At 37.0% G+C, this 15,036-nt stretch overlaps 1 protein-coding gene across 1 annotated transcript in view; it reads left to right on the plus strand.

Annotated features, from left to right (window-relative positions):
• The window catches only part of LOC106880913 (sulfate transporter), a 43,694-nt gene that overhangs the window by 14,590 nt on the left and 14,068 nt on the right, over nucleotides 1-15,036 (plus strand). The window contains exons 5-11 of the mRNA XM_014931080.2: nucleotides 110-192; nucleotides 2,274-2,421; nucleotides 5,426-5,539; nucleotides 7,470-7,547; nucleotides 10,132-10,227; nucleotides 11,589-11,695; nucleotides 14,530-14,599. Of these exons, the coding sequence (XP_014786566.1) occupies nucleotides 110-192; nucleotides 2,274-2,421; nucleotides 5,426-5,539; nucleotides 7,470-7,547; nucleotides 10,132-10,227; nucleotides 11,589-11,695; nucleotides 14,530-14,599 (696 nt within the window). The remainder of the gene's footprint in view (nucleotides 1-109; nucleotides 193-2,273; nucleotides 2,422-5,425; nucleotides 5,540-7,469; nucleotides 7,548-10,131; nucleotides 10,228-11,588; nucleotides 11,696-14,529; nucleotides 14,600-15,036) is intronic.

Here is a 15,036-nt window from a genome sequence, read left to right on the forward strand (position 1 = left end):
TATATATATATATATATGTGTGTGTGTGTGTGTGTGTGTGTGTGTGTATGTATGTATGTATGTATACACACACACACACACAAATATATATATATATATATGCTTGCAGGTGATTTTTTCAACAGTTGTCTCATATTATTTGAAACTCCATGAGAAAAATAACTTTGTTGTTATTGGAAATATTCCATCTGGGTAAGATTAAAATTTTAATGCTGTATTAAAAATGTTGATTTAATTGCTTCAACATCAGAAATAATCACAATAAGTAGAAATAATTTGATTAAGGAAAAAAATATTTAGGTTTAGTTAACTCTAAATATTTCTGTCTTGTTACTCATTATCTGTAGTCAAATTATATCCTTTGGCATTGCTTGTTGGTCCTTTAGAAACTAGTTTATTATTTAGAAATCATTGTCCTCTTCATCATTGCTTTAACATCTACATGCCCTTCCTGTTGTCCACCCTCACCTGTTTCCAAGCAAGGTAATATTTGCTCATGACCACACAAGTTTCTGCACAATATTGGAAATGGACGTCACTGCTTATATCACAGACACTCATTTGTATGATGTCAAATCAAGGAAACACAAACATGCACACACTCACATGCATGCATGAATACATACATACATACATGCATACATACATACACATTCATACACATATTTTGTGATGGGATAGTATAGAATATTTAAACAGAAAAAATGTGTGACTGTATGTACTCATTCATGCACATACTTGATAAATAGTACATTGAATGCCCCCCCCCCCCAAAAGAAACAATCATTATTCGCATATGGTTATCATCTGGTAGCATGTACTATGTTTTTGCTAACTATTTTTGATATCTATATATATATACTAAAAACACTGATATCCTTCTGGTAGATCTGCCTTTAACCCAGCAGAACATTCAAGATGTGACAGCTGGAGAGAGGCAGAAGGCTACACCAATTTCTGGCTGGTTATCCTGCTGAAGGACATAATACACTACCCAATTCAGGAACCGAACCCATGACCATGAGCCCAGCATCTTATTCATTATGCCATGTGCCTTCACTGCTCCAGAAAATGTGATAAATTGATTATATAATTATAAAAATGACTGTTACTGTTACACTACACCCTAGTAGACTTTACTGTTACACTACATATTGTGGCCTTTACTGTTACACTGTAATCTCCTGTAGCCAAACTAATAAGAGTGGGGTTCAGACAGTACATCAGCCAAGGCCCTGAAAACCAAGGAGAAAGCCTTTAAATATCCGATGGTTCCCCTTATTAAAAAGGAGAAAATAACTGATAACCCTCTTGTATTTTGAAAGGTCCTTTCGTTTCTCAGGCTCCAAAAGCAATTTTAGGCTACCTTGAAAATTTTCTGTCTGTGTCCTGAATTGTCATATCATCTGCTTCTGTTATATTGAATGTCTCTGCCATAAACACATTGCCTGAAACACATTGGACTACATCTTAATTTTTGACTGATTCTTAAATCATATTCCCCATAATTTCACTCCAATTTCCACTCACTTCAGTTACACCACCCCACAGTATAGTTATCATAGTTACACATAACTACTGGCTTTTTGCCACAACACCCTACACTTTTCTCACTTCAGAGACACTCAACACTTGCCCTTGCTTAGTCACATAACATTGAGCTACACACAACTTAAGCACATCACACTTTTCCCATTTCAGACACTCAAGGTGACACTCATCTCAGACACACTACACTTTATTTAATTCACTAAGTTCCCAACTCCTCTGGATTTTTTTTTTTTTTAGTCTTATTCCTTCAGTTGTTGGATGTTTGCTTTTAAATATTTATTATGACTACCAAGACCTACATCCAAAATTGGTTCCACCTTGACATATACCCTAAAACCCTAATTATAACAGTGACCTCTGATCCAACAAATAGCCAAATATTTTCAAACTTTATCAGTTCTAATATTCCTTAAGTTGCTTGTTACCATACTTCTATCGAAATACACCACCTTCATTTCACTTTTTGAAAATAATGAATTTAGTAAAATAACTTTTTTCATTATTAAGCAGGTGTTTGCAACATATATTAATATAAAATTTTGATAGGTTTTAATTTATATTACTTTAAAGCAGGAAATTTGCACCAAAGACAGTCTCTTGTGGGTTGGTATCAAAAGGGTGAACATGTATTTACTGTTATGTTACCTATTTTTAGTTAAAACTCTATAAAATTTCCTATCTTGTTGATAAAGTTTTGTTTCTCCATTCCCTTTGTCTTCCAGGTTGCCTATGCCAGTTATGCCTGACATCTCTTATGCTGCAGATTACATTTCTCAGAGTGTCATAATTGGTCTTGTAGCCTTTGCTCAGTCAATATCTGTTGCTGTTATAATTGCACGGAAAGAAGGCTACTACATCAATGCTAATAAGGTAAGCTGTTTTTCCAATCAGACATCAATCTGTGTTATGGTGGTGTATTAATGATGAAGCACACCAATTGCACTTAAAATATGAATGCTGCTTAGCCCAACTAATTAGGGAGAGAGTCAGTCTAGACGTAATGCAGTTTGGCTTTGTGCCAGGGAAAAGCACCACTGATGCTATATTTCTGGGAAGACAGATGCAGGAGAAATACCTAGCCAAAGATAAACCTTTTTACCTGGCTTTCGTTGACATGGAGAAAGACTTTGACAGGGTTCCCTGATCCCTTATCTGGTGGACAATGCAGAAACTAGGGATAGATGAGTGTTTAATGAGAGCTGTACAAGCCATGTACAGGGATGCTGTCAGTAAGGTGAGGGTTGGCAACGAGTACAGTGAAGAATTCCGGTTAGGAGTAGGAGTCCACCAAGGATCAGCCCCCTCTTATTCATCATAGTCATCCAAGTAATAACAGAGGAATTCAAGAATCGAAGGGCCTTAGAGTCAATCTAGCAAAAACCAAAGTCTTAATAAGTAGCAAGGCAGACAAACCACAAATCCCTTCAGGTAGATGGCCCTGCTCAACCTGTAGAAAAGGCGTAGGTAGAAACTCCATAAGATGTACCCAATCTATGCTATGGACACATAAGAGGTGCAGCAATATCAAAAGAAGGCTAACTGGGAAGTAAAGGTAGACTGCATGATGCATGCATGCAAACAGCCATGCTACATGGCAGTGAAACATGGGCCATGACTACTGAGGACATGCATAAGCTTGCAAGGAATGAAGCTAGTATGCTCCGCTGGATGTGTAAAGTCAGTGTGCATACATGATAGAGTGTAAGTGCTCTGAGAGAAAAGTTGGACATAAGAAGCATCAGTTGTGGTGTGCAAGAGAGACAACTGCACTGGTATGGTCATGTGTTGCATATGGATGAGGACAGCTGTATGAAAAAGTGTCACACCCTAGCAGTAGAGGGAACCTGTGGAAGAGGTAGACCCAGGAAGACCTGGGATGAGGTGTTGAAGGACGACCTTCAAACATTGGGCTTCACCAAGACAATGACAAGTGACCGAGACCTTTGGAGATATGCTGTGCTTGAGAAGACCCGGCAAGCCAAGTGAGACCGTAAGCATGGCCTATGCCAGTGCAATATAACCAGCCCATTTAAGAGTACCCTTCAATCATTGGACAATAAACTGCACTTGCGAAGACCTGTTGGGGTAAGTGAAGCATAGGTTAGATAGTTCAACAGGGTCTGATAAGCTAGATGACTGCACTGAGCTCCAATGTATGCTTTGACAGTGTTTTCTACAGCCAGATGCTCTTCCTAATGCCAACCACTTTACAGAAGCCACTAGACAGAGTGGAGGTGTAGTATTAAGGGAGGTGACTCTATGTCAAGTCTTGAGAGGTTAAAGTAGGATAAAGTGACAGGAACAGGTGTCTTGCTGTAGAGGAGAGGCATGACTACTCCAGCTTATGTCTGTCTCTCTCTCTCTCTCCACCTCTTTCTAAATTCAATAACATCATCATCATCATCATCATCAGTGTTTAACATCCGCTTTCTATGCTAGCATGGATTTGACATCGAGCTGGCCAGCTGGGAGATGTTCGGGGTCCAATTGTCTGTGGTAGCATGGTTTCTACAACTGGATGCTCTTCTTAACACCAACCACTTTCGTATTCAGTTCTGAATACTTTGTACATGCCACTGGCATGGGTGCATTTACACAACACCAGCACAGATGCTTTTATGTGGAACTGGCCACATAGCCCAATATACTTTTTTTGCCATGCATCTGTGTAAAATATGTGACGGTCAATGCTGGAACACTTTAATCATAGGTCTGCTCAATCAGGGCTGACTTGGAGCCAAGGGCTAAACATCAATAACATGTAAACATTACAATCTTCTATTTCTTCTGTTTATGCAAAAATTTGGGAGAAGAGAACTAGTTGAACACATTGACCCCAGTGTTTTACTGGTGCTTAATTTATTGACATCAAATGGATGAAAGGCATAGTTGATCTCAGCAGTATCTGAATTCAAATAATAATAATAATAATAATAATAATCCTTTCTACTATAAGCATAAGGCCTGAAATTTTTGGGGAAAGGAAGCTAGTTGATTACATCAATCCCATTGATCAACTTGTACTTATTTCATTGATTCTGAAAGGATGAAAGTCAAAGCTGATCTTGGTGGAATTTGAACTCAGAACATAAGGACAAACAATATACAACTTAGCAGTTTATCCCACGTGCTAATGATTCTGCCTGCTTGCTACCTTAATAATAATGATAATGATAAAGACAATAATGATCCGAGTTAAATGCACATAACAAGGTGTTACTATAAATTCCTTAGCAGTTCCAGTTGTTATTTACAGTTTCAATGTGTTGGACTAGAATATGAGTGAAATAAGGAAGATTGACAGGAAAATCCTTAAGCTGCCAACTTGCAATAAGATGCACCACTCAGAGGCAGATACAGATCATCTTTACCTTCCCAGAGTCCAAAGAAGTTGAGGCATGATTGAATTTGAAATCTCTTACAAAACCACTACTATTGGACTGGCCAAATATCTTGAAATATCTATCAACTGGATGCTAAACCTCGTTAAAAACCACAAGTGACATAAGAAGCTTCATTCTGTCATGAAGGAGAGCAAAAAATTTACTAATGAATTCATGCATAATGTCCAGATTGAACAGCATGATGGAAGTGTAGCAACTGTTGTTGCAAAGAAGGTGAAATCAATGGCAAAGTAAAAAGCATTTGAACAAAAACCTCTGCATGGCAAATATGTGGCCCATAGCAAACAAGCTGATGTAGACCAAAAGCACACCCACTAGTGGCCATGGAGCTCAAGGTAAATGAACAATCTGGTGTGTTTATTTTAATGGCCTCCCAATGTAGACAGTGAGTTTCTTTGTCCTAGATATTGGAAAGAAGAAGACATATTTACCAGTTTTATACCTGAAGTTTATTGTCTTGTTTTTTGCAGGAGTTAATTGCATATGGGGCTGTCAACATCATATGTCCTGTATTTAGTTGCTTCACTGCAGCTGGTGCACTTTCTCGTACAACTGTACAGTTTTCCAGTGGGGGTAAGTCTCAGGTAAGTAAATATTACTTTCATTCTAGCAATAATAAGAAACATAACAAAGCATCATATTGCTGTCTCACCTTAGAATTGACAAGGTCTCATCAATGATGGAAATATCCTATTGGATATAAGTTTGAAACTCCATAATTTTCTTTTATTTACTGAGTCTGGGGGAAGGGACAGTACCCATGGATTTTTTACAAACTCTCGTTGTCATTGAGGTTGATGCCATTAATATTCCTCTTGAACATTTGCAGGTCAATACCTGTGACAAAGATATGAGCTGGGAGAGAATTTCAATGGAAAACCTCCTGCAGAACAAAGACAAGTGTGGTGATTAGTACAGGGTTGAAGATGGGGACACATCAAGGGTATGAGAAGAGGAGAAATGAATGGGTCAGGAATACCTAAATGTCGGTGACCTTAGTCCAGCCAGCTCTGAGGAGCAGAGTTATAGTAGTGGCAGGAAAATCAGAGGGAGGAGACAGCATGCTTGTGAATCAGAAGCTGGGGCATGTTTGTGAGTGACTTTATAACTATCACTCCAGTGACCTTTTTCTGGATGTGGTGTAGGATGTCTGTGTGTGTGTGTGTGTGTGTGTGTGTGTTCAACAACAGCACTGTTCCAGACATGAGAGTAATACTTCTCAATGAAAGGTACCTACTGACAGGTGTCTAATGAAGTTCTGAGGGAAGATTGTATTATGAGAGATATTTGATCATTGCTTTTTTTATGACAGATGTCTGATGGAAGGTGTTTAACAAGATATCTGTTGATAGCTGTTTTATAAGAGATGTCTGGTGAAAGTTGTTACATAAGGACAGATGTCTAATGACATTTGATAAAATGACAGCTGTCTAACAATGTTTGATAGAATGACAGATATCTAAAGAATGACATATGTCTAAAGAAGTTTTATAAAATGCTTTCTATCTGATTCCTATTGTAAATGCATAAATATATTCATGTCTATAGGTACCTACATTCAAACTAAGAATGTTCAAAGAACATTCTTAACCTGTTCATTAATTCATTGTTAATTATCTCATGAAACAAAGGAATTCTAGAATACTTCATACAAATAAATGTTATAATTATTAGCTGAGAATATCATGGCTTCTGTTTGGTTTGTTATTATCTATGATTCTCTCACTAGGACCTTTTAAGTTAAGCATTATCAATTTCTTTTGCTTGAACTGTCTTATTATGTCATGAGATAGTGTTAATAAACACACTATTCCACATCCAAAAATGCTATTCAGCTGATTATCCACACTACAGCCTCACTAACCAACACACTACAGCCACAGAGAAGCAGTTTCTTCATTCTGTTCCTTCTACTCTGCTATAATGGCTTCTACTTTTCTGAACTTACAAGTTATGTACCAACTTCACACTGGCTCACTCAGTGCACAACTCTTTTTCTGTGTCTCACTCCACAAATTCTACACAAAAAAATTTTGCCCATTCCTTCTTTGTCAAAGCTTCCAATTCTCTGGAATTTTCTTCTTATGCATGTTTTACATATACACATTAACTGTCAGATATTCAACCTGAATATCAACCTTATCACTCTCCAAAATCTAACTGCAGAAGTTATGGGCATGCTCCTTCAACTAAATGACAAATAAAAACAAAATATGTTCACATTTTACAAGTTAGAAATAGGAAGGACATCTGGAAGTAAATTACATTGCCTCAGTAATATACAAATGTCTGAATTTGTTTAAAAAGAAACAAACAAAAAATACAGTTCATCCATGTGAGAACAGGAAAAATGAATGTAAAACAGTAATATATAAAATCCTCTTCTAAGATGCATCATTTCTTTGTAGATACATGGTTCAAAAGTCAAGTTAAACTTTTTAAAAAAGTTAGGGTTAATATGAAGATGTTTGTGAAAGGCAGATTTCACAACAAATTGAATTTTCTCATTTCCAGATTGCCAGTCTGTTTGGAAGTTTTTTTGTCTTGCTCATGATTCTAGTTGCTGGACCCCTTCTGAGGCCTCTTCCAAATGTAAGTCTTATAGTTATTTTTCTCTCCTAAAACTTGTGCTTTTCTGGACCCTTCTCTCTCACTTTAACCCCTCATCCCATAGTATAAATTTGCCCTTATCTCTACTGTCGTTGTGCTCAGTCAAAAGAGATCCTATTCTTGCAGACTGCATGAGATCCTCACTGATGCTGGTACCACAAAAAATGTATCCAGTATATTATGTAAAGTGATTGACATTAGGAAGATCCTCCAGCTATAGAAACCACACCAAAATAGACATTGGAACATGATGCACTTCTTGAACTCATTGAATCCTCTCAAACTGTCTAGCCCATGCTAGCATAGAACATGAACGTTAAATGGTGGTGGTGGTGGCGGTGGTTTTGGCAACGACAATGATGATGATGATTTCTCCATGCAAGGTAGCAGATAAGCAGAATCATTAGAATCTACCTTGTGGTATTTATCCTTGCATTATGAGTTCAAATTCCATCAAAGTCATCTGTGCCGTTCATTCTTCTGAGATCAATGAATATAATTACCAGCCCAGGGAGGTTGAATGGTGGAAATGTTGGAACACTGGAAAAGACACCTTGTGGCATTTGTTCTGACTCTTTGTATTCCAAGTTCAAATCTTGTTGTGGCTTTCTTGAGTGGCAGACTTAATCTATCACCTTGATTAACACCACCACCTGACATCTTGGATACCTTTAACAGAAAAATCCATTCTGCTGCAAGCATTCAGGCCAGGTCTCTAGTTTGAGGATACCTTTGTCCTTCACTCCACCAGTTTTTTAGGCCTTGCAAAGGAGGTCATGAGCACCACTGGAAAAAAATATCTGTGATGAAATTATTTTAAATTGCTTTGTGGAACCTTGGGCAACTGTCTTCTACTATAGCCTCAGGCTGGCCAAAGCTTCGTGAGTGGATTTGGTAACCAAAAATTGAAAAAGTCCAACAAGCGCAGGCATGGCTGTGTGGTGAGAAGCTTGCTTCCCAATCACATGGTTCCAGGTTCAGTCCTACTGTGTGGCATCTTGGGCAAGTGTCTTCTACTATATCCTCGGGTTGACCAAAGCCTTGTGAGTGAATTTGGTAGATGGAAACTGAAAGAAGCCCATCGTGTGTGTCTTTGTGTCTGTGTTTGTTCCCATCACCATTGTTTGACAACCAGTATTGGTGTGTTTACATCCCTGTAACTTAGCAGTTCAGCAAAAAGACTGGTGGAATAAGTAACCGGCTTACAAAGAATAAGTCCTGGAATTGATTTCTTTGACTAAAAGGTGGTGCTCCAGCACCAAATAACTGTTTCAGTCAAATAACTGAAACAAGTAAAAGAATAAAAGAATGTACATCATCATCATCATCATTTAATGTCCATTGTCCATGCTGGCATGAGTTGGACAGTTTGATGGGCTGGCATGCTGGAAGGCTACACCAGGCTCCATTCTGATCTGGCATGGTTTTCTATGGCTGGATGCCCTTCCTAATGCCAACCACTCCAAGAATGTAATGGGTGCCATTTTCATGACACCAGTATCTGCTACAACTGTGATTTTTCTGGGTTTGATGGGTTTTCTTCTCAAGCACTACATAATGCCAAAAGTCTTGGTCATTGCCTCTGTGAGGCCCAACATTCGAAAGGAGCTCAGCCACTTTGCCTCCATGAGGCCCAACGCTTGAAAGGAACTTAGCCACCTTGCTTCTGTGAGGTGTGTGTGTGTGTACATATATATATAAATATATATAAATATATATATAAAAGAATACAAAAATAGAACAAGAACACAACAGGTGACAACAAAACATCCAGACAGCTAGATGATACAAAAAAAGGACAAGAAAAAACAAGGACAGATCATTCAGAGTTTTCTATCTTCAGTCAAGTTCTGGATCTTCTCAGCATAATAATCAGAGTAATTTTCATAGTTTTACTGAATTAGGTGCATATTCTGCCATAAAAGGAAAATGTTACTATCGAACTATTTTATTCAGGGTAAGAACTGCCTACCTTATCTACCCAGGCGGCACGTCCCTGGTATGTATATATGTATGTGCATATAAAAAATTTTATAATTTATACATATCTATGAGTATGTGTGTATGCATAAGAATGTGTCTGTATATAGTTATATATATATATATGCATGTATTTGTTTTGTATGTATATTTGTCTGTGTGTATCTATCTATATATACATATATATATGTGTGTGTGTATGTGTATATATGTATATGTATAATGTGGGTATATATGGTATGTATATATATGTGTATATATGTATGTATATATGTATATTCATGTTGTTTTGTTTATCTTAATTTGCACAGTTCTCCCTTCAATAAACTACATAAATAAGGACCATTATTTGTTAGTTACTCTGAATAATCTTTATATCAATAACAATAAATAAATGAGAGAGTTATTATATATTATCATTATATATAATTTATAGATATTTTCTTTGCGTAATCATAAATATATGTAAAGTAACAGCTGTAATTTGTCTGACCCATGCCGGCAAATGGTTAAAACATTGATGATATTACTTTTAATTAATATCTTTGTTATAAACTTGTTGCAACCGTCTTTTCTCTCATCAAAGTGTGTCCTGTCCTCTATCATCCTGGTATCCCTGAAGTCAATGTTGAAAGAGATCTGTACATTAAAACGATTATGGCGTATCAGCCCCTGTGACTGTGTAAGTATTTCTTATATCTGCTTTCTAGATCAAAGTAATTGATTTACAACATAGCAGTGGAATTCATTCATTTAGACACATGCCTGACCTGCTAGAAATAGCGATCAGTGTTCCCTCAGATCACACACCTAAATAGGAAGAACACATTGAACAGTGTGGTCCTAGATAAGACACAATGTAGTTGTGAAAATGAAAAAATGGGTTGGTCATGGTTGGAATGTCTCTTTGTTCAAAGGCTTGTTCATAAAGGCTGATCTAATGCTAAACAACACCTGCAACAACCAAAAATTCACTGAGTTACCCCACATACCCTGACTTGCCTTATATTCACTAACTTAGCACAAATACCCTAATTTTCCCCATATTCACTCACTTATCCTACGTACTCCTATTACCTCACATTCACTGGTCATACCTTGCATGCACTAACTTACCTTCGCATACACAGACTTGCCTGTATGATACAATGGGTTATGGCTGTGCTTCTCAAACTGACCAATACCTTGCCCCACTATCCTCACCATCACCACCTTCAACTCTACCAATCCTACCACCACCAGAATATTATAGAAATTAACCCCATCCACCCACACATTCACACTTTTATATTTAGGAGTAGACAAAATAGAGTTTGCATCCAAATAACCTCCTTTTATTAAACATGGCAATTTGTCCATCTTTTTTTTTTTTGTCAATCCTCACCCTACCCCCAACATCACACTGCTCCGGTGGGAAACACTGGGTTTTGTAAGGGACTTATTGTTTATGACAACAAGTTCATGTCAACTGTAATTCATTCCGATTCCAATTTGATGTAACTAAGCTAGTTAGATACTTTACTGAATCTAGAGCCACCTTGACAGCACTATTAATTCCTGGGGAAAAGTAATGCCCTAGGGTTTGTAGCATTAGCTGTTGGCTGCAAGCCACAGCATACATAGACGAGCATAGGAATGTTTGTCTAGACTCATGGGGATTTTGGTAACAGCTCAGCGTGCCCTCATCTTAAGATGTTACTGACTGTATCCTATATAAGAGGTCTGTTGTTTCAAAAGGATACATATTTAATCACAGAATGTTGTTGACAAGCTATGTATGTAAGGGTTCCTATCATTATTTTATTACCACAGAGAGTGAGGTCATTAAGAATCTAATGAAGTCTATCTAGGATTCTGTACAGAATCCTAGATGGGTTAGTATATTTGTAGTAAACATCAGTAGCAATATAGAATTAAGTTTATTTTAATGGGAATTATTGATATTATTTTAAAACAAGAATATTGTATTATAGAACCAGGGATGATCACTGGCAGGATTTTGTCATCTCAGTTATCAAAATATTCCTGTTTTTTTCATTGCAGGTTATATGGATTGGTACATTTCTAGCAATTATTCTCACCACCATAGAATTAGGTTTAATTATTGGCATTGGAATTGGAGTTGCTACTATTCTCATCCGAACACAAATGTAAGCAAAGTTTTCTCTCTTAGTCTCCACCACTTGTTCTTTCTCTAGCTGACCCTTATATGACTTGTCATGATAAATAGAGCAGATGTACGAAATGTGATATATTTAATTTTTGTTGATCAAATTCTTTATTTATTTCTTTTTCTCTTTGCTATAACTTATTTAACCCATTCATGCCGATCGATCGTCCTTTTAAACTGACACTTAATTTATAAGGGTATAAAGCAAATACTTGATACAAATTGTGTTTTGTGTATGATCTGTATCAAAGAATGAAACATGTTCTTAACGCATATGCAGCCTGTATCAAACGAATTTCAATGAAATTTTTGCAGTTGTTATTTAGGTCAAAATAGTAGTAATTGTCTTAATTTTCAGACAATTTCATTCACTTGAAACATTTCGGCACAAATGGGTTAATGGACATTGATTGATTCTCCTCCCTTGTCCCATGTTGGGGAAATGTGTGTGTGCGTGTGACCATGAGCTCCATGAACCCCATTCAAGTTACTGACCTCGTCGGACTCTATTTACTGTACAACATTAAGACTTAACTTTCCTATATTGGAAGAGGACTCTACAGGGATGACTGCCTTCTTACTGTGGAAGGTTATAATTCATCCCGGCTGGATGTTGTTGTTGTTGTTGGCACTCCATCGAGGGTTCCAGTTGATCCGATCAACGGAACAGCCTGCTCGTGAAATTAACGTGCAAGTGGCTGAGCACTCCACAGACACGTGTACCCTTAACGTAGTTCTCGGGGGTATTCAGTGTGACACACTGTGACAAGATTTTATCTGGTACACCTTAAATGCTGTCATTATTCTTGCTAATTCACCAGGAGAGTATAATTGTTGTATCATATGACTGAAACAACTACTTTTGAAGGTAGCCATGATTATCTAAATTTATTTTGTAGCAAGCTGTCTTAAGATTTAAGATTTAAAGCATCAAGTCTTCATTTTGAAGGGGTTAAAGAATATAAAGCTTAGCTCTCGTTTATCAGCAAGTATGATCAACAGTTTGTACTGGATTTTTGCTAATTGTTTTTTTAATACCTATGTAGTCACAAGCATAGACACACTCTCAACACTCCTACTCTTAACCAAGTCAAACATCAAAGATTCGACAGCAAGAGTGTGAGGTGGGGAGAGCTGCACCAGCAATTAGGCTGGTACTCACCGCTGTATAGCTTGGAGCACATGAAATAAAGTGCCTTGCTCAAGAATACAATGTCAGGTGATCCAGGAATCAAGCCTATGACCTTATCACATGAAGCCTAGTACCCAAACCACTAGAAGATATACTTTCACTGATAAAAACTTTACTGATAGAGATTTAGCTGCTATATTGGTTAAACTGAGTGACTTTAGAGAATTTCCTTCCATAATTCAATTTGTGCATGTTATTGTGTTATTAACATTAATGTGGCTCACCTCAACTATCACAAGTAAAGTGTATGTTGGTAGGATGTCCCTATTTTATCAAAGTCATAATAACTCATGTAAAGTTTTATTTATTCAAACCCACAATTAATGTAGTCCCACAATAAAGTATTTTCCCAGTAAAGCCATAATCACAAGAAGTCTTTACCATCAAAAGCCTTATTTAACTAAATAACCAAGTTTTTCCTATATCAAACTAGTAGCCATGTAGCATCAATCGTATAACCATTGAACTGAGTCGCACGATATACTAAACATCAACAAACATACAATACTACTATAATATGAAAGTTTAAATCTTTCCCTTGGTCTTATAATGCTCAAGGGTTACATTTGATTGTAAATTAATGCTTATGGAATCTAGATTGGTTATACCATTGAGATGATGTTTCCTGAACATTATCTTGAGACATTGTTATCATAATTGGTACTTACCTTGTTTGAGGCTTCAACCTCTTTTAATGAATATTTGAAGTTTTGTAAGCTGTATTGCACTTTCAAGCTTGCCACTATAAGGATATTTTGAACTGGAAGGACATTTTGAACATTCTCAAAGTTCAAACTTGGCATCAGATATGGTCTGCAAGGAACAAATGATTAACTCTTTTATTACCATATTTCTGTTGAAATTTACTGCCTTTGTCTCAATTAATTTTGAAAGCTGGTGTTTGAAACATAAATTAGCATGAAATTTCAAAAGAAGATTTTTAATTTACATCACTTTAAAATGGAAGCCATTTTAGGCAATTTGCTATCAAAATAGCTTAAATCAAACCCGATTACTTGGCTGGTTCTTACTTATTTTATTGACCTAGGTGGGGTGTGAACTCAGAATATGAAGATATGCAAATATTGTAATGCATTTTGTATGCGACTTACACCTCCTGCACCACTTCAAAATGTATTTTTACTGCTTTGAGCCTTTTCTTCTATGTATGTGCCATTGCAGCAGATGAAGTTGTGATGTTGTACAATATAGTTGGGGAATCCAATCTTTGTTGTCATTACAATGAGTCAGATGAAGTATATTATTGAAGTAAAATAAGGATCTCCATCAGAAAAACATTTAGTGAAGGAAAAGAAGCCATTGTCACGTGTTACCTTCTACTTCGAGAAACCTTAAATGAACTGATTAGTCAAGTTTTTCTGACATGGAACTGGTAACCTATGTTAAATAGCACATACAACATGACCATTGGATTAAGTCACATGATAGAACTAGTATGCAAACAGACACTGCTACAATAATATGAACTGCATAAAAGTGAGAATGACAGAGGAATGATGTACCTTGCCTAAGGGAACAATGTTATGTTAGGAACAGGATTTAGATTAAGTTGATGTTTTTGATATTACAGAACTTTTCTTCTTTTTGTTTTGATACTTTAGGGTGCGACCCATCAAATTAGGTACAATTGAGAGGACTGAAATATTTCGAGATAGGACCAAGTACCAGGTGGTATGTATATATATATAAATAAATACATTAATCAGAACTTCTAAATGGAAGCTTCTTGTTGTCATCGTTTCTCTTGTTTCCTGTTTAAAGTCATCAACATCATCATTAATGGTTCGGAGGAACATAGGCGCAGGAGTGGCTGTGTGGTAAGTAGCTTGCTTACCAACCACATGGTTCCGGGTTCAGTCCCACTGCGTGGCATCTTGGGCAAGTGTCTTCTACTATAGCCTCGGGCCGACCAAAGCCTTGTGAGTGGATTTGGTAGACGGAAACTGAAAGAAGCCCATCGTACATATGTATATATATATGTGTGTGTGTATGTGTTTGTGTGTCTGTGTTTGTCCCCCTAGCATTGCTTGACAACCGATGCTGGTGTGTTTATGTCCCCGTCACTTAGCGGTTCGGCAAAAGAGACCGATAGAATAAGTACTAGGCTT

This window comes from Octopus bimaculoides, chromosome 7, assembly GCF_001194135.2.
Source record: "Octopus bimaculoides isolate UCB-OBI-ISO-001 chromosome 7, ASM119413v2, whole genome shotgun sequence".
NCBI lineage: Eukaryota > Metazoa > Mollusca > Cephalopoda > Octopoda > Octopodidae > Octopus > Octopus bimaculoides.